Source organism: Mus caroli, chromosome 14 (genome assembly GCF_900094665.2).
Source record: "Mus caroli chromosome 14, CAROLI_EIJ_v1.1, whole genome shotgun sequence".
NCBI classification, from domain to species: Eukaryota; Metazoa; Chordata; class Mammalia; order Rodentia; family Muridae; genus Mus; species Mus caroli.
Genome location: NC_034583.1, coordinates 46,899,907 through 46,918,812, shown reverse-complemented (window position 1 = coordinate 46,918,812; position 18,906 = coordinate 46,899,907). Strand labels below are relative to the sequence as shown.

At 51.1% G+C, this 18,906-nt stretch overlaps 2 protein-coding genes across 5 annotated transcripts in view; both read right to left on the bottom strand.

Moving 5' to 3' along the window:
• Positions 1-5,631, bottom strand: part of Carmil3 (capping protein regulator and myosin 1 linker 3) — a 17,656-nt gene extending 12,025 nt beyond the window's left edge. For all 3 annotated transcript variants that reach the window (XM_021181812.2, XM_029469366.1, XM_029469367.1), the window contains exons 1-14: positions 5,418-5,631; positions 3,811-3,905; positions 3,507-3,557; positions 3,340-3,399; positions 3,141-3,256; positions 2,857-2,954; positions 2,533-2,603; positions 2,361-2,434; positions 2,054-2,129; positions 1,889-1,977; positions 1,285-1,379; positions 973-1,059; positions 694-803; positions 477-554 (exon numbers count right to left, since the gene is read on the bottom strand). In XM_021181812.2, the coding sequence (XP_021037471.1) occupies positions 477-554; positions 694-803; positions 973-1,059; positions 1,285-1,379; positions 1,889-1,977; positions 2,054-2,129; positions 2,361-2,434; positions 2,533-2,603; positions 2,857-2,954; positions 3,141-3,256; positions 3,340-3,399; positions 3,507-3,557; positions 3,811-3,905; positions 5,418-5,457 (1,140 nt within the window). In that variant the 5' untranslated portion in view covers positions 5,458-5,631. The remainder of the gene's footprint in view (positions 1-476; positions 555-693; positions 804-972; positions 1,060-1,284; positions 1,380-1,888; positions 1,978-2,053; positions 2,130-2,360; positions 2,435-2,532; positions 2,604-2,856; positions 2,955-3,140; positions 3,257-3,339; positions 3,400-3,506; positions 3,558-3,810; positions 3,906-5,417) is intronic.
• Positions 5,632-6,378: 747 nt separating this feature from the next.
• LOC110309271 (dehydrogenase/reductase SDR family member 4) lies at positions 6,379-16,696 on the bottom strand. 2 transcript variants are annotated; one of them, XM_021181828.2, is made up of 8 exons: positions 16,425-16,696; positions 15,253-15,430; positions 10,323-10,424; positions 9,376-9,446; positions 9,228-9,279; positions 8,821-8,955; positions 8,326-8,381; positions 6,379-6,899 (listed from the first exon to the last, which is right to left on the bottom strand). In XM_021181828.2, the coding sequence occupies exons 1-8, from the start codon at positions 16,553-16,555 to the stop codon at positions 6,785-6,787; spliced, it is 840 nt and encodes a 279-aa protein (XP_021037487.1). In that variant the 5' UTR covers positions 16,556-16,696; the 3' UTR covers positions 6,379-6,784. The 2 variants fall into 2 exon arrangements, with proteins under 2 accessions (XP_021037487.1, XP_021037488.1); XM_021181829.2 differs by lacking the exon at positions 10,323-10,424 and having other exon boundaries at positions 16,425-16,682.
• Positions 16,697-18,906: the final 2,210 nt, after the last annotated feature.

Here is an 18,906-nt window from a genome sequence, read left to right as displayed (position 1 = left end):
GGGGGGGGAGTGTATTGGGGACTTTTTGGATAGCATTGGAAATGTAATTGAGGAAAATACCTAATAAAAAAAATTAGAGTTAAAAAAAAACCCACCTTGCTCTTCGGATGCGGAGGGTAGGGGTGGGGGGTATGTAGGGACGTGGAGAGACTCACAGGCCATGTTTGTATTTGTAAAACAAGACTTGCTGCTGGCTCCAAGGAGCACTTTCTTAAGTTAGGGGAAATGTCCTTTCCTGCTAGTGGACATAGAGCCCTGTGCCAGGAACGGAGTGAGGGTCTATTTTTAGGCAAAGCCAGCGTGACCTTGTGATCTGAATGAAGTGCATATACGGTCTAAACTGTGCATGAACCCGAAGTCACCCTTGTACCACCGTCCATGTCTGTGCTCAGGGAAGGAGGGTGAGATGGAAGGCCCCCTCCTGACTTTTCTCAACCCTTTCTGTCTGGCTCCCTCCACCACCAACCTCTCCTCACCATGTCGACGGCACAGTCAGTCCCTGAAAGGTCCAGGTGTACCAAGGCGTTGGGTTGGGCCAGGAAACTATAGAGGGCCTGAGAAAGAAGCAATAGAGGAAGAGAAATGCGTGGACGCATCTCCCTGCCCCCAGGGGCCATGGGGGGAGTGGCTCCCTGGCCCCCGAATCCCAAGCATGCTTTTGTAGGTGTTTGAGGCTACATTCCATGGACTCACATTGGCCTCGTCTGTGGCAAGCAGCCCTGGGTTCTTGCTCAAGTCCAGGTATCGGAGGGAGCTGGCAAAGGCTGGGTTGGCCCCGAAGGTCTGGCCCAGTGCCTGGAGCCCTGAGCACAGCAGGCACTGGGCTGGGTTAGTCCCCATCCCTACCTCATCCTCTTCACGATCCCCCCTCCCCCCTCCAGCCCCTTATGATTCCTTTCCCTCGGTGTGCAAGTGTGTGGGCACACCTCTAGGGCTCAACATCTCAGAGGCCGGGGGTCCTGGTGTGAGTACCTCGAGGAGAGATGGCAGTCTTGGCCAGGCACAGTTTGGTGAGGCCCGTAGGGAAGCAGAGGAGCTGCTGGCTCAGGCTGAGGAAACCTGAAGAGTGGAGGAAGCGGGCTGGCGAATGGCCGCCAGCGGGGGTGAGGTGGCGTGGTGAGGCAGGGGCTGGAGTTGGGTGAAGGCCTGGGGTCAAGGATGAAGGTGCTTGGGCTTGGGGCGATCTTCAGGCTGCCAAGGCTCTATTTAGACCTAGGTTTGGGCTCTGGGCTGGGGTAAGGGTCCGCAGTGCAGTGGGGGATAGGATTCAGGGCTGGGGCTCACCCTTGTCCTCGATGGGGTTGTGGGACAGAATGAGCGCATGCAGCACACAGCTCCCGTTCTCCCCAAACACCCCGGCCAGCTTCTGGACAAAGTCCCTTCAGGGAAGGGGAGGAAGGATTTGTCCTGAGCTGAGCCCCAAGTCTCCAGCCCCTGGCTGGCCCCCCTCCCCAAATCCTATCTGCTTGTCGGGCTGGGTCTATAATGTTAGAGGGCCCCATGGTGGAGGAACAACTTGGGGCTAACCAGGGTGGTTTTTCACTCAGGAGTCTGTGGGAGCTGGAAGGTGGGCCTGCCTCCTGCATTCCATACTCCAGCAGGATGTGCTGAGGTAAAGCCCCACTTTGGATTCTTAAGATGGGGGCAGCCCACCCTGCTTGGATGTTGGTGGGATACGAAGTGCATTGTGGGGGAAAGTAAGTTGTGGTGACAAGAGATCTGAGGCCATTTGACCTCCAGCCTGCCTTGTGCCTGTCTAAGCACCAGCCTCTACTGTAAAGTGTGGAGCTAGATGAAACAGCCCAGGGGCTCATATCATGCTCTGATGTGCCATGGCTCTAACACTAGTGAAGAAGGTATAACTGCCCACGGAGGAGCCTGGCCTCACGTCTTAAGCCCAGCATTGTCCAGCACCAGCTCTTCGAGGCTCCCCGACTTGCTGAGGGTATGTAGCACCTGTTCTAGCACTTCTGAGCCCTGGGGACAGAGGGGTCCTGCAATCAAGAGCCAAGAAGGGCACTACTCTGCCCGCCTCCCCAGCCGTCATCCTTACCAGTCTCAAGTCTTTGCAGTAGAGTTTGGTGAACCACTGGTTGTAGGCCAGGGCGGCCACCATAAGGGCCAGATCTCTGGGGATATCCGATAGGACAAGAAAAGATGAACCGGTGGCCAGGGCAAGAATGAAGAGTCTAAGGATGGGATGGCTGGGCTGGGGAAAGCTAGATGGGTGGGTGGAGGTGGGCTAGGTGGTAGAAGTTCAGGGGTAGAGCAGGAGCTGTGTGTAGGACCAGAGGAGGAACCCTGAGAGGGACAAGCCATGTCTGGGGATTTGGGGGTTAAGTTTCTGCCCATCTGCTTACCGGCTCTCCAAGTGGCTGAAATCCAAAAGATTGAACTCTCGGTTATCCTCAGCATGGTAGATGGTGTCCACATCCTTGGAGAGGTGGAAGTGGCTCACATTTGCTTCAACCCCCTCCCCCGTCCCCTCCCCGAGGACCCCACCTATCCCTGCCAAGTCCCTGCCCAACGCACCCATTGCACCTCCTCTCGGCAGTGGAGTCCATTGTAGTCACACAGGGCAGCGTAGGTCTCAGAGAAGCCACCTGTAGGGCAGGAGATGGGTGGCTGCCATGTTGGTGAGGGGGATGGGAAATCGTCTTGGGCTTCAAGGTACAGTCAAGGTCATTGCATGTGCTCATGTCTGAGCATCCTTCCATGCCATAAACCTCTCGTGGTCCAGGAAGCTGACGTCCTCAGGATGGGCAAAGGCCCCTCAGGCAAAATCCATGCCCGGAGGGTTCTGGATATAGGGCAGGGTGCTCCAAGACCCATGCTTTCATGTCTGCCCCTGCTTACCACACACACTGTGAGTGGTAGACGTGGAAGTTTCCGAGTTGGGAGATGTGTCTCGGGGCCCCTCTGGGGTGTCCGCATTTCCACGCCGGATCAAACACCTGGAATGTGAATAAGTCGTTCCAGAGAAAGGTGAAAAGAGACTCAGTGCTTCCTGCATCATGGTGTGTGAGTCTCCAGGGAAGAGCAGAGAGAGCAAGCATTCTCGTTCCAGGAGACCAGATCAACAGGAAGGAGAAATCTACCTTTAGTCTAATCCTTTGGGAGACCCCTTGTCTGCCACTCACCCAGGGCCAGGGCAGACCTTGGAGAGGGCAGAGCTCACATGCCGCGTCACCTGGTCCACACTCTCGGCGGATGGCAGCCGCATGCTCACCGTGCCACGCTCAGTCTCCACCAGGATCTGAGGGGAAGGGAGCAGTAGAGCCTCAGATGTCCGTTCCTTCTTCCAGGCGGCCCAGCGGTGGCCTGGGACCCGGTACTCACCTGATTCTGACTGAGTGTGTTGAAGGCACGGATCTCCAGGACATTGAATGAGCTTTCCACCTGGTGGGGAGGGGTGGGGAGGATGCTCAGCTCCTGGTAAGGGCCTGTTTCTAGACTTGAAGGGAGTATGCCAGGCAAGCCCCCTCCACCCCAGGAGCCTGACTTACCTTAGCTGGAACTTTAAGGGGAAAAAGGTGGAGACGCCAGGAAGTCAGGGCCTGCAGAGCAGAACAGGAACAGCTTAGTGTAGCCTCTTGGGACATAGGGCCTTTGTCATCTTTTAGCTCCTCAGCTTGGTCCCAAGATACCTCACCCCCTGCATTTCTCCTGTTCACCTTCGGACCCTGAACACTAACCCAGCCTGGTTCTGCCCTCTCCCTTAGGTTTTGTCTCCTCAGCACCACCCCAGCTGATCCTCTTGCCCAACTCCCTTGCCTGCTTCCTCTCCTCCCCCGGGACCGATGCTCTCACCAGCACTCGGTCCTCGAACTTCTTGGGTTTTGTCTCCAGTTTCACACGATGCTGCTGGAGCACAGCCCCCTGGCTCAGGCACCTCCGGATGCTGTCTGCAGATGGGTAGGACCTGCTCAGAACTTTCTCTTACCCCTACCACCCTGACTCCGCTCTCCAGAGAGGGACAGATGAGAGGAGAGAAACAGAGACACGTAGGTACTAGATAGGGAGGTATGCATGGAGCAGAGATGGTCCTTTTTTGGGTGACTTTGATGTGGGAGGAAAGTAGGGAGAAAACCCTGGCTCCTGGTGTCCCTGAGTCAGGGGACAGTTGCTGAGTGGCACTGTCTGTGGGAACATGTCTTACACTTCTGAAGGTGTGAAGGATTTTCCCACCCACCCATGCACTACAGTAACCATCAACACTTATGCAGTGAGTCTCTCTCTCTCTCCCTCCCTCCCTCTCTCTCTCTGTCTCGCTCTCTCTCCCTCTCTGTAGGGGTTTGGAGTCGGGAATAGGAATGTCCCTTGACTGTACCTTAGGTGCTCTGGGGTATGAGAATCTGCTTTTTATTATGGCTGCATGCCTGTCTTCTGATGATGGCAGTATGGCATTTGTGGGGACAGGAAAGTGTGAATGAGTGCTGGCTTGCATATGAAAGGGGAACGGTGCCAGACAGTTCTTGTGAGGAGGGTGGGGTGAGAGAAGGGTTTAATGTTCCAGTGAGCCCATATCCGTTTTCTGACAGACCCATCCAAGTATTGTGTGTGTGTGTGTGTGGTGTGCATAGATGTGTGCAGTTTCTGTAAGATGTGTGTACAAACATCTCGTGACTGTGCATGTGTAGGTGTCAGAGATCTCCAGAGTGCAATAGAGCTCTGAGTATCCTTGAGCGTCCTGCTTTCTGCATGGGCTAGCCTGTGCTCCTGCCTTTGAGGATCAGGGTTGTGGCAGGGCTGGGGGGGTCTGGGGGGGATTAGAGGAAAAACATCTGGGAATCACTGGTCCAAAGAGGTCTTGAGATGTGTATGGATGGTGGGTGAGGAGAAGGGGGCAGGCTGGGATGGGGGCTGTTGGAAATGAGCCGCAGAAACCTAGCTTTTGGTTTTAGCTTCAGTCGGGGCCACTGCCTGGACTCCCTCCTATGCCCCACTGGCCTAGGCGCTAGGGGCCTCTCTAGGGCCAGTTCCGGGGCGGGGCCGGGAGGAGGGAGGGTGTTGAGATAAGCAGCAGTCAGGACCAGGGGCAGCTCCCAACGCCTGGCCCCGCCCGGCGAGGGTGGGAGAAAGCTGGGACTCTCCGGAGGGAAGACTGGATGCTTTGCAGAGGGGTGGGTCAAGAACGCTGAGAATCAGCCCCCAAGAGCGTCAGGGAACTGCTCCTGTCACCGAAGAGCGGGACGGGCGGCTCCGGGACAGGAAGGTTCTGATAGGGTGAGGCGAGTGGGGCAGAGAAGGATGCTCCTCGGAAAGCAAAGCTGGGTCTAGAGATTCAGAGGAAGGGACTGCCTAAGAGCGAGGGATGCGTGAGGGGGCGGGAGGCGCCGGGCTGGGGTGTACCGCAGGAAAGCACTGGGTCTGGATGCTCGCGGACCGGGTGTCCGGAGATGAAGGCAACCTCGTACCTTGCAGCTCGCGGGTGAGCTCCACGCTGGCCTTGGCCATGGCGGCCGCCGCTGCTGCCGCCGCCGCCGCTGCTGCTGCTGCAGAGAAGCCGCCGCCGCCGCCGCCTCCCGAGAGGCGCCGCACATGCTAGTCCCGGCTCCGGCAGGGCCCGGCGCTGAGCGCTGCAGTAGCGGCGGAGCCCGCTCCCGTCAGGGGCGGCTGCGCGAGCGCTCCTCCCCCCGGCTACTGAGCGCTGGGTCTCCCGCCCCTCCCGGAGAGTTGGCCAATGGAGCATGCGCGCTGAGCTTCCGAGCCGCGTGAGACCCCGCGCGCGCTCGCGACGACCCCTCCCGCGGACTACCTCGTGAGAAGCCCGGAGCGCGGCGCCTGGTGTCCGAGCTATCTCAGGGGCGGGGTGCAGCGTTTCTTCTGGCGTGCCACCCACGCCTCGGCCACCCGGAGCAGAATTCTTCAATTTCTTTGTTTATGTGCTTCGGTACCCCTCCCCGGGTCATTCTTGTATGGCCCCGCCCTCCCACTCCTTCCAGCTCAGGAACGGTCCAGCTCGTCCTTGCTGACCCTGGAGGGAACTCTGAATCAAGGACGATGCTGCAAAAAGACCTGTCCGAATGTGCGGGAGGGAGTTAGTTCTTTCTTTCTCTCTCGTTTTTTTTTTTTTTTTTTTTTTTTTTTTTTTTTTTTTTTTTTTTTTTTGCTCGCTAGTCTAGTTTCGGGGATCCCCGTGGCGTCCTTGGCACCGTCCCTGGGGGTGTGAGGCTAAGAGTAGCACCTGGGAGTTCCCGAGCCACCTCCCCCAACAGCTGGCAAGCAGCTCCGTGGCAGGCAGACGTAACCACCCTTGAGCGGCAAGCTCGGGCCTTGGAGATAGGGAGGAGGGCTAGGGAGAATCCAGAGATCCAGCACTGCCTAGACTTCTCAGATACACTAAGCACCTCACATTGAGAAATAAACACGCAGTGATTCAGAGCAACGTGATCATCTTCATTTTATTTGTACCTTATATGTAAATTGTTAATTTCTATCTCTGTTCAAGTCTGTCCCTTCTATCTCCCCTCAAAGTGTCCAGAGGCAAGGATGAGAGGGATTTGATCTTCACTAAAGTAGCCACAGTCTTCTCAGCAAGCCCTTTTCCCACTACCTATCCCCCAGCTTCCCGCCCCCTCCCCAAAGCCGTTTTCAAGGCCATAGCAACAGCAAGGATGCTCATCTGACCACACTTCGACCACAGGGAAAGCAGGAACTTATCACTGGGCAGAACTGATTTTGTGAGGTGAACAGATGTTAGGTGGTGGCAAGGAAGGGCGACAGAGGCAAGGTGGACTGAGCCCGCCCCCCACACCTGCCCTGGTAGACTGTTTCTGGGTCCTCAGAGGCGAGAAGGGGTTCCTCCCCCCACTACTACGGTCTCGCCATTGATGTAACTGGCGTCTTCAGAGCATAAGAAGGAAACTATGCCGGCACAATCCTCTGGCTTGCCTAGCCTGGGAAACAGGAAACAAGGAGAGAGCAATTGTCAAATAGGTTAGCTAGCCTCTCTCATCTGGCTCACGGGACATGAAATTTGCTTAAGAATTATCAGGTGGGAGCTGGTGAGAAGGCTCAGCAGTTAGGAGCATTGGCCAGCTGCTCTTCCAAAGGACCCAGGTTTAAGTCTCAGGACACACACACACACACACACACACACACACACACACACACACACACGGCAGTTCACAACAGTCCAAAACTCCAATTCCAGGGGTGTGTGATGCCTTCTTCTGCCCTACAGGGACAGGAGCACCAGGATCATGTGTGGCACACAGACACACATGTAGGCAAAACACCCATATGTATTTTAAAAATTGAAAAAAAATTAGGTGATTTTTCTTAGAACCAGTGTACAGCCTTTTTTTTTGCCTATTAAATAGGGTGATTATGATTAGGTGGTTATAATTTATAGATGCATAAATACTGTATCCTGCAAAACCATGTTATATTTAAATATAGAAACACTGTTTTTAGATACCAGAATGCAAAGTCAGGCCCATAAAATGGTGAACAATTATTTGATGTTTCAAAAGAAATGATTTCAACATGTAAATATGCTATTTGAGTGTCAGAGAGTCTGTGCTGATAGGAAACGGCATGACCGAGGCGTTTCATTTGTACGGGTTCAGTGTACAGATCTATTCAGGAATCTATTTTTTGTCCTCTTATCAACACATTTGTTTTATAAGGATGTGCTAAATCACACAGTTTGTACCGTGGTTCTGTATGTTCTAGAGGTGTCAGCATGAGGGACAGAAAGGCTAGTGTTTCTCCAACCTCTCTGCACAGTGTAGTCACCCGGAAGGGTTAATAAAAAGAAAAGGTAAAAGATATACACATTCTACCATGGGTCAGTTAAAGAGGAGACCCTGGAAGGGTACAGTAAGCAGGCGCACTACTGAAAGCTCCCCTAGATGCTTCAAACGTGCAGCCAGGATTCAGATGCTTAGGATTAGATGACTCACTGGGCTCCTAGGATGGCAATACTGTTAACTGAGCCTAAAGCTCATGCCTAGCCTCAGCTTGACTTTGGGAGGACTTGAGGAAGTCTGGAGTGTTTGGACTAGTGAAGAGGTAGGCACTGCCAGCGTTTGCCCTTGAGGGGTCAAGCTAGAACAGCCGGAAGGCAGAGAGAGGCAGTGGACCTAGAACAATGGAGACCTAGCAAAACTGTCTGTGTGCTTCAGTGGACAAGGGCTCTGCTTTGGGCCAGCTCTGATGCCTTTGGTTTTTGTCCTGGAAGCAGTGTCCTTGGTCAGGTGATAGGAGTGATAGGGTCTATGAATCTGTGACATCTACAAGGCGCATGCTGTGTTATCTGTGGGACTGAGAGCCAGGGGAGAGCTTTCTGTCTATCCACACTAACCCTGACCTGCTTACCTTCTGACTTGCATGGTTTCTTTTATGAAGTCCTCTCTTGCTTTCTCCTCCCACAACTGCGGGAAGAAGGGAAATCTTTTCATGTGCAGGAAGAGGGAAAGCCCGGGAAGAGAATGGAGGAACACTACAGCCTGTTAGGGAAGGGTTCAAATTCCCATCTCTTGTTGCTTCTCCACTCTCTTCCCTCTCCACTGCCAGTCTCTTCTTCACCCTTTCAAGTCTTATACAGGTATCTTGTTAGGTCTCCTCAGTTCTCATCCACTTTAGGAGACAGGATACAATATGGGTACAGTCTGAATTCCTGACCCTGCTTCACTTGGTAGAGCCCAGTAGGAAAGGGGTATGTGGGAGTCTGGCCTGGGGGAGGTGTCTGGTAAGGACAGGGGTATGAGGAAGCATAGGCGGCAGGGATGGAGGTGGGGGTGGGTTTAGTAGTTGGGCCTGGGCTTCCCCATCCTCTCAAGGGATCTGGGGGCACAATGTTTTCCTTCTCACCACACTGCTGAAGCGAGTCTTGATGAGTCCAGGTGCCAAGCAGTTTACTCGAATGTTCTTCGGGGCCAACTCCGCTGCAAAGTTCTTAGTAAGACCCAGCAGAGCTGTTTTGCTAACATTGTAAGGACCCAGAGACTAGGGAAAGAAGAGAGTTGAGTCTGTTTATTAGCTTGCAGGGTCATTTTTGGAAAAATTCTTATTCTACAACAAGGGCGGGCACTGAAAAAAAGCACCGCCTGTTAGGGAAGGTCACAGTCAGAGATCGCCTTGTGGTTCGTGTAGGTTAGGGTTCATGGAAGCAAGGTGTCTCTTTTGTGGGAGAGGACTTGGTAGGATGATGGTAAAGTACATGTTTGGGCAGTTGGAGAGGTGGATGGTGTAGGATGGAAGGAGCGATAGGTACTCACAGGGAATCGAGTGAAGCCTGCTACAGAACCCACAATCACCACTGAGCCGCCTCTGCAAAGGAAAGTGAGCTGAGCTGACTCCCTCCAGCATAAAGAGCGCTGCCCCTGTGGGGCACACCTCACCCGAGCTTCCTTTCAGTATCGGTACCCTCGTTTTTCCATCTCTGGCACCACCGCTTTAATCATCATGGCTGTAGCTGTCACATTAATGCTCAAAACCTGAAGGCAACAGAGAGGAAGGCAACATGAGAAGGGCGTCAGGGGGCCCAGCGATGAGGAGTCACATGTCCCCTGAAAACGCCTGTTAGAGTTGATAGAGACCTAACAATGGAACCGCTTAGGGTTCAAGACTGAGTACGTGCCTCTCACTGCTCGGTTAAGTAGATGATGGCACATTGGGTTAGGTGAAGCAGAACGAAGCCAGTTCATCTCTCCTTCCCAGCCAGTCCACAGTCAGCTTGACCTCTCAGGACTGCCTACTTTGGTTTTGAGCTGGATTTTAGTACTTCTCCCAAGTAGGGAGAACGTGAGATTGGGCCATGGCCTGGCCCTAGAGTGGCCTGGGTTTCTCTAACCTATTACTGGTTTTTGAGACAGGGTCAGTCACTGAACCTAGAGCTTACTGATTCAGCTGACTGGTCAGTAAGCTCACACCATGGCCTTGTTTTCCCAAATGCTGAGATGACAGGCACACTGGAGGTCTGATGTCTACCCTTTATGATTTTACAGCAAGCACTTTGTATAGGCTCTATACGGGGCTTTACAGTATATAGTTTAGGCTAGTCTTGAACTCACTATATAGTCTATGTTGACCTTAAATTTACAATGACCCTTCTGTCTCAGCCTTCCAAGTACTGGGATTACAAGTGTGTGTCTCAACACTTGGCTTTCTTCTAAATTTTCTTCTTAAAAGGTTCCAGAGCCAGGCATAGTATGAGAGGGGAGCAGGACACTGGATGCTAACCCTCACAAATGCTTTATCAAGTCCACAACAGGGTGAGCCCTCCACACATGCCCTGGAGGAAAGCGAGGCATTTCCCAGGCCAGCCAAGTTTGTGTGGAGGCCAGTCTAATGCTGTGTCCATCTCCTCTCACCTTGTTCCACACCTCCTCTGTGACATCCATTAGATTTCCAAAGAAAGGGTTGACAGCAGCATTGGAGACCAGGATATCAATCCCCTGGTGACGTTTCAGAGCCTAGAGAAGAAGTCGTGAGTCAGGGCTGCACACGAAGAGATGGATGTTCATTTGTCAATGTTGATATGGAGTTTCTTCTTGGGAGCAGTTGTCAAATGCCTTTCTCAAAGCACATTCTCTCTAAAGCCCCCCTAAGGTCTGATGACATTTGAAGTCATTATTTCTGTGTGTCTCCTGACCTGCTTGTTCTTTGAAGGGCATCTCTGACCCCTCGCTCTTTTCTTTATATTTCTATTTAGCCAGCTCTTCCATCCTTATGTCTTCACCTTTCTCCTCAAATCTATTTCTAGACCTCCTCTTGAGTCCCAGCCCATTTCCTCTAGCGCCACTGCCCATTTTCCTTGAATATGTTACCATGGCGTTGAAGCTGGCCTGTCCACACGTACCCGAATGGAGAGAGATCCCAGGAAAGGATCAGTCTTTCCTCATGGTGCAAGTGATGACACGTAGGTCTGAGGAAGTTAAATTTTCAAGGTTGTAACTCAGCAATCACTTTGTAGAGGCATCTAAGCTCAGGAAGGCCCATTCCTTTGGTATTTGGGAAAACTAAAAGGATCCCCTCGGCCCCTGCAGGTTACAATGCAGTGGAGAGCTGATTCCTAGGAGCCTTCTGCAAGCCAGTTGGGATATTTATGAAGCAGCCACGCAGGAGACCTGTGCTGGTGAGGACATTATCCTGGCTCTGAAAGCAGCCTCACACTCAGCTTTGATATCATTTGCTCTTCTTCTTCTTCTTCTTCTTCTTCTTCTTCTTTTTTTTTTTTTGGCCCAGAAGTACAGAAGAGGCAAGGCAGAAACTGAGGCTTAAGCTGAGAAAGCCAAGAAAGGAGGCACCTCACCTTCTCAGTAAGTTGTAAGTAGGTGGTGAAGGCATTGTCAGGAGTTAGAGGCCACCTTAAAACCAGCCTTTGTATTTGCCCAGACCCTGCAATTTTGAAGCCTTGGGCAAATAGCATGTAATGGGCCCTCAATCAACTTTGTGCCTCCAATTTGGCAAAGGAGGGGTGTCATTAACAATGCGCACCATCTGCCAGCTTCTCCTTTTAACTAATTATTCTTGCTAACTAGGTGCTAAGCTCAGTTGTTTCTACACTGCTAGAGGAATACCCAGGCTGTCAACGTGTTCATTTAACAAAAATTTAAAGTCATAGACTCCACTTAAACCACTACCAATGTGCTTGCTCATGCATTCTAAATGTTGGTATTGTAGCCCAAAAAGACTCAGTCACCTGCCTTCGCTCCATGTGAAAAGCCTGCTGACATGTGACAGGCAAGACCAACAGAAGGAAAGTGATGTGTGCCATGCTCTGTGACTGTCTGAGAAGGGGAGAGGGTAGTGGACTGAGCCAGAGGGTGTTTGCCATCTTCTGGCTTCTGTCTCCCTCCTCTTTCATGCCTGTCTGCACACATGGGGGAGAAGTCTTTGTTGACTGAGCATCACAGAATCATACACGTTCATGAGAAACTGGGTATAAGAATCTCTGCTTATGATCCCAGCTCAAGGGAAGTCGGGGTAGCAAATCACAGGGTCAAGGCAGTTCGAGCTATAGAACAAGACTCTGCCTCACAACCTCGATCCCCAATATAAAAAGCCACCCTTCAAAACGCCAAACGAGAAAAGACCACGGTGATGACTGTCAGACTTTGCTCTAAACTGTACGATCACCACACCAGCGTGCTTTGGACTGGTCTGTTTTGATGGTTATTTAAGACAAAGTAGGATCAAGTGGGGAGCCTGGCGTGTGCTGCCACAGCACTGACTGTTCAACTATGGTCAGCCACCTTTGGGGAACATCTGTTCTCACTTCAGGAAAACAGTGGACACAGGAGAATACTTGAAACTGCTGATGGCCACCCTGTGACTCTCCACCCTGACATCTGTTGTTCAGCCTTCCCAACAGTTTTTTTTTTTAAATTTTTTACGTATGTGGACATGTCTATGTGAGAGTATACTGTGTGTGTGTGTCTGTGTGACTTGCGTCTCTTATTCTCATTTCATAATGTAACACATGGTTAGAAATATCTTCACACTGTCTCTTGAGTAGCCCATACTGGTCCGTTAGCCACTGCTCTAGACCAGCGTAACAACCAATGGCCTCCTCACTGATGTTCATGGTCCGGCATCTTCTGCATTCATCTTCACTACTTCCAGAGTATCCTTTTAAAAGTCAGTTTTATCTTGCTCCAAGCTCCACGTGGGTTCTATTTGCTTCACAACTATTGACATTCTTTTGGGAGGTCGTGGAAGTCCCTGAACCCCATCCATGCAGCCTTCTTCCTACAGGCTTAGCTCTTGCTGAGGAGGGCTCCCCTCTTCCATTCAGTCCTTGGCTGGTTGCTCATTTATCAGGGTCCCTGGAGCCCCCCAACCTCATCCTAGCTCCCTAGTACCACTCACTCCTCAAGGTCTGACTCAAACTCTACTTCTGAGCCAGGGCTGCAGGATCAGCTAGGTGGACTTGCTGGGGGCCAGAGCATGCTTTCCTAATAAGGCTTTTCTTTTCTTGTGTATTTGCATGTTCATATGTGGGTGCACATGCGTGTGGAGGCCTGAGGTTGACGTCAGGAATATTCTCTGGCTGCTATTCCACCTTATTCTTTTGGGTTGGTATCTGTTAGTCAAATCTAGAGCTTGCTCTGGATATTCCATTTCTGTCTTCTGAGACTGGAATTACAGGCGAGCCCTCAGATACACCTGGGACTTATGTGGGAGTTTTAGGCTCAGTCCTCTTGCTTGCAGAGCAAGACATTTAATACTGAACCACTTCCCAAGCCCCTCCCCACTTTATAGGATTTTGACATGAAACTGTGCATGGCTCTGGGCTTGACCCCAGCACTGGTGTGTGTGTGTGTATAAGCATGTGCACGTGTGTGTGTGTGTGTGTGCGTGCATACGTGTGTGTGTGTGTGTGTGTGTGCATAAGCATGTGCACGTGCATGTGTGTGTGTGTGTATCTCTGTGTGTGTGCTTGCATATGTGTGTGTGCATGCATACGTGTGTGTGCATGTGTGTATGTGTATCTGTGTGCGTGTGCTTGCATATGTGTGTGTGCTTGCATATGTGTGTGTGCATGCATACGTGTGTGTGTGTGTGCATGTGTGTATGTGTATCTGTGTGCGTGTGCTTGCATATGTGTGTGTGCATCTCTGTGTGTGTGCGTGCATACGTGTGTGTGTGTGTGTGTGTGTGTGCGTGCATGTGTTAAATGGCTGTCATTAATCGACCTTTACTTCTCAGGACAAACACTACAATCCCAGGCTCTTCCAGCAGCCTATGCCAGGCAATGCAACTTTCTCAGATTCAAATTCGACCCTTTGCAATGCACATTTAAGACTTTGTCCACAGTTCTTTAAAAATGAAGTTATCTTGGGGCTGGAGAGATGGCTCAGTGGTTAAAAGCACTGGCTGCTCTTACAGGGGACCCTGGTTTGGTAGCCAGCACTTGTATGGTGGTCCACAACCACTTGTAACTCCAGTTCCAAGGGATATGGCACCACCCTCTGACCTCCGTGGGCATGGAACACACATAGTGTAGAGACACACATGCCAGCAAAAAAAACCCTCATATACATAAAATAAAAATAAAAAATAAATAATGGAATTGTCTTGTTTTATATGTCACACTTCAGTCAAGTGCTAAGGCCCTCTCTTCCAAGAAGGCTGCCCACATGATTTCTGCCCACTGTCTGATGTGTTTACTCAGGCTGTGCTTTCTCTGTGCGGGTGTCTTCCCTTGGATTTGAGGGAAGAGTGCACACCCTGAAACTTGGGGGAGACACACCGTCTTTGCCGCTTGATTCACATTTTCTTACACAGCTGGAGATGGGTGCCAAGTGTCAAGTCTGACACAGGCTTAGACTAAAGTTTATTTGGGCACCCAAGGCTTGGCACTACATAAATGGGGGATGTGTCTGGTGGTCTGCAGGCCTGGCCTGAATCACAGGTCTTTTCTTTCTGGATGATGAGATGATACAGTCTCTGTAAATACAGGGAGAGCAGTCCTTGCCTGGGTGGAGTAGCCCACACTTGTACTTCCAGCACTGGGGGAGCAAGCTCATGGCTAGACAGGGCTGCAAGATGAATTACATTCCACTCTGGCTCCAGTACAAGCTCCTGGCCCCCTTAAAACAAACCAAACCAATACCAACAACAAAAAAGCCCACATAAGGGTCTGAACACAAGAAATGGCTTGTAGTGGATAAATGAAACATAGTGAACTGCCTCTCCCCAGTGCCCACGAGCTCTATGAGCCAAAGAACAGGAGAACATTTATTAACTCAGACCAGGGAACCAGGAGCAGGCATTTTTTGGGGGGAGGGTATCTAAGGGATCATGCAAGGGTGAAGAACCAGAGCAGCTTTTGAATCTCTGGCTGGGAGAATCTGGTTGTGCTTAGACTTTGGGATGCAGACATCACTGAAAAGGGTACACAATAAAAATGTATTGATGAGAGTCTGGAGAGATGGCTCAGTAGGTAAAAGGATGTACTTTTCTCATAAAGGACCTAAGGTCAGTTCCCAGCACCCACATCAGGTGGCTTATGGCCACCTGTAACTCCAGCTTTAGAGGGTTCAAGACTCTCTTCTGGCCCCCATGGGCACCTACACTAACAAGTACTCCCCTACCATACTCGGAATGAAACATAATGAAATTAATGTTTAAAACAATATTGGTGGACTAGTTTGGGTGTGAGCATTAGGATGCTAGCAGGGGTCAGCATGGGTTGCATCTCACCAATGTGGTCCTAGAAACCAGGCAGGAAGGCACAGGCTGCCTTGCCTCCCTTCTGCCATGCCTTGGCCCAGCGCCCATATCCTGCCTGCTCACCGTGGTTACCAGCTTTTCTCGATCCTCTGCCTTCCCCACGTGGCACACGATGCCAGTCACACTCAGGCCCTCTCCCTGTAGTGTGGCCACTGCACGGTCCACATTCTGCTGTTTGCGGCTGCTGACGACCACGTGGGCCCCATCCTCAGCCAGACGCCGGGCAATGGCAAAGCCGATCCTACGAGGGCAAAAGGTGACACACTGTCAAGGCCTCTACCGCAGGGAAGAGGGCGAGAGCACGCGTGGGCTCTGCTTTCAGGCTTTCAGCATTGGACCCTTGCTCTCCCTGTATTCGAGCTTCACGCATTCCTACTAGGTAGAGTAGGCTTTTAATGGTGCAGACAGAAGGATAAGCTCAGATCATTTTATTATGATCTTGTCTTTTACCCCAGTTCCCGGGACTGACATCACCTACCACAGGCTTCATGACCGATTATTGTACCTATGTCCAGTTGGGACAGAGGGGAGAGAAATGGATGAGTGTTCAGTTGTTGCCATGGGCTTAGGGGCCTTGCTGGAAGAAGCCCAAATCCCCAAATACCTCTTACCATACTACAACCTCACAATTCTACCTTTTGTTATATTTGGGGAGCCTTCACCAAAAAAGCATGGCTCAAAATGTAAATATCAATTACATATTTTATAATAGCCACATGTTAGCTTTTCATAGGCATCTGCATTCCAGATTTTCAAGGAGTTTTTTAATCTAGTAAGGTCCTGTGGGGATTAAAAAAACTGGATAGTTGAGAGTGGTGGGTGAGACAGGCTGGGCACGGAGGCCCAAATATACAGACTGAAGTAAACATCTGGGCACGGGATCCAAGGGGTGGGGACACTAGGGAGCAAGAACAGCAAGCAGAGCTTTGAGGCCTTGACTGGTTGTTTTGGTCTTCCCAGACTCTAGGTGGAGCTGTCGACTGGGGCAGCCCAGAAGCACGGGGACCTGGGTCCATCTGGCAGCGACGAGCTGTCACAAAGCCGAAGGCAGCAGTGATACAAGGGCTAGCCTGTGGCAGGGCCAGGTCGGGGATTCGGAGCGATTTCAGGTCCACTATGTGGGTTTCCTTTTTCTCCCTCGGGGAGGCCTTTGGCCGCATCTGAGGCTCGAGGACAACAGTCCAGGAGTTAAAGAGTACTTGTTTCTGGATGAAGACTCTGGTTCTGGTACTCACCCGTCGGTGGAGGCTGTGACCAGGGCCACCTTATTCGAGAGAGGGTTCTGACGAGTCAACCCGGAACTGGCCATCCTCACCGACATCCACGCTTGAGTCCAGCCACCTAACAGCCGTCCCGCTTTCTGCATAGTTCAGGCCAGGGGGTTGGGTTGAACTCTGCTAAGGGGAGGGGACTGTTCAAAGGGCGGGAGGCTGGTCTAGCTGCGAGCGCTCTGACTTCCCAGACTGCCTGCCCCGCTTCTAGGACATGCTCTGCGATGGCCCGGGACGAGGCGGGAGCCGCGGCGGTTGCGAGCGCTCCCTGCTGGCGCCCCGCGCCCCTTTGCCTGATTTGGGACTCCCACAAATTCTCAGTCCAAGTTTCCTTCAAGACCCCCTACAACTCTTCTACCTGGACCCCCAGCTTTTCCTGTGTCCCAGATGCTCCTCCCACTTCTGCTAGCCCACCTTTTTTTTTGGGATGGGGTCGTAGGAGAGTCGCTGTAGAGGAAACTTTGCAATTTTATTTATTTTTGTTTTGCTTCCTTAAACTCCAAATAATTCTTCCTTTAAAAACGCCTGGGTTTGTATGCAGGACTGCACAGACAACTCATTTGGTAAAGTGGTTGTTGAACAAGCATGCTGGCCTGAGTTTGGATCTTCAGCATTAACATAAAAAGCAGGACTTGTCACCTAACAGCTGTATTCCTAGCTTTGGAGACACAGACAAGATGATTGTTGCGGCTTCTGGTCATCTGGTCTTGCCAATCCATGAGCTCCGGGCTCAGTGAAAAACCCTATCTCAAGAAAAAGATAAGATGGGGAGTGGTAGAAAACAGTCCATGTTGACGTCTCGTACAGGCATGTGTGTGCATACCCCTACTCCCCCAGCCCCAGAAACACACTGTGATGAGTGTAGTAAAAAAACACCTTTAGACATGCAAAAAATAGCTTATTCAGGAACCCCACTACACCCAAGGCTATACTGATAACCAGAACATCACTCACTCAGGATAACCAGACACAGTCCTAGCACCCCACGATGCCCATTGGACAGTATATGAGCAGAGACCAAGGGCAATGCTCTGCTCTGCACAGTTGGAAAGAAGCTACCCAGATCTGCCCTGTACCTGGAGAGTCTTGCCAAGGATCCTGACCCTCGAATCAGAGACCACTAATAGAGGCTAGACCCAACCTTCAGTTAAGATATGTTACACAGTTGAGCAGCCCTGGGGAGACAGGCTTAGGACCTTAGTTAGGAATTTAGAGAGTGAACCTTGTGTGATGACCCTCGGTGTAAGAAAATACACACACACACACACACCCCACACACATATACAAGAAGGGCGAATGAATGAATGTTTTGAGATTGCCTGTGGAGGTGAGACTTGTGCTCTTCACAGTGTCCATGTAGTGAGGGATGAGGAGGCCAGGTGACAAATGTGATAAGTTGTGACAGCTGGCCTAGGCCTGACACTACCTTTCCCTCTGGCTCAAAGTCTATTGCCAGTGGTTCTCAACCTGTGAGTTGCAACCCCATTGGGTTTGCCTAAGACTATTGGAAATATCAAATATTTACATTACGATTCATAACAGTAGCAAAAATTAGTTATGAAGTAGCAATGAAAATAATTTTATGACTGGGGGCCACAACATGAGGAACTGTATTAAAGGGTTGCAGCATTAGCAAGGTTGAGAGCCACTGAGGGTCTTCATCTTCAGACAGGCAGGAAATGACCACTGTGATACTCAGTGTGAAAAGATGGAGGTCCTGGGTCTATCCAAGATAATCTTCCTTCCATTTTATAGGTAGAGGCAGCAAGGATGCCAAAGGGTCGCCCAGCCATTTCCACAGACAGGGTGGAGATATGGAGACCGGGGAGCGCTATGATTCTCCGTGCCTACCCATCTATTCTAGTTCAATAAATAACTGCTACGCGTGAGAGTGCTTGATTAACTGTGAACGACTAAGTACGTAGTGATTATTCCCACCAAACAGTAATTATTATTACCGCCACAGGCCAGACTCTTCCTCTATGAACCGAGGATGTACAGTAGATGGATGATAAATAAAATTCTCATCAGCTATAGATTCTGAGCCCAAGACTCTCATCTCTGCCAAGTGGGCTGACCTGATCTCTCTCCCAGGGTCTTGGGAGAATTAGTGAATTTTGATGGCTTAAGAATGCACCACAGAGAGGCATCAACAGAAACAGTGCCAGTGACTAAACTGGGTCCACCCCTGGAGCTTCCATATACCAGGCAGAAAAGCAGTGTTGGCTCTTGGGCAACCTTTCCAGACTCTGAGGCAACATAAGGGACATAAAGACAATAAAGGGAGTTTGTAATGTTAACTCAACAGGTAGTAGTAGTTTATTCTGCAATTTGTGCTCGCTTAGGTTTTCCTTCCCTTCCTTCCTTCCTTCCTTCCTTCCTTCCTTCCTTCCTTCCTTCCTTCCTTCCTTCCTTCCTTCCTTCCTCCTCCTCCTCCTCCTCCTCC

Coding starts and splice junctions, on each gene's coding strand:
- LOC110309271 (XM_021181828.2), bottom strand. CDS start 16,555: ATGCAGAAAGCGGGACGGCTGTTAGGTGGCTGGACTCAAGCGTGGATG. Junction 15,431..16,424: donor GTCACAGCCTCCACCGACGG/GTGAGTACCAGA, acceptor TTGCCCTCGTAG/GATCGGCTTTGCCATTGCCC. Junction 9,280..9,375: donor CCAGAGATGGAAAAACGAGG/GTACCGATACTG, acceptor TTTCCTTTGCAG/AGGCGGCTCAGTGGTGATTG.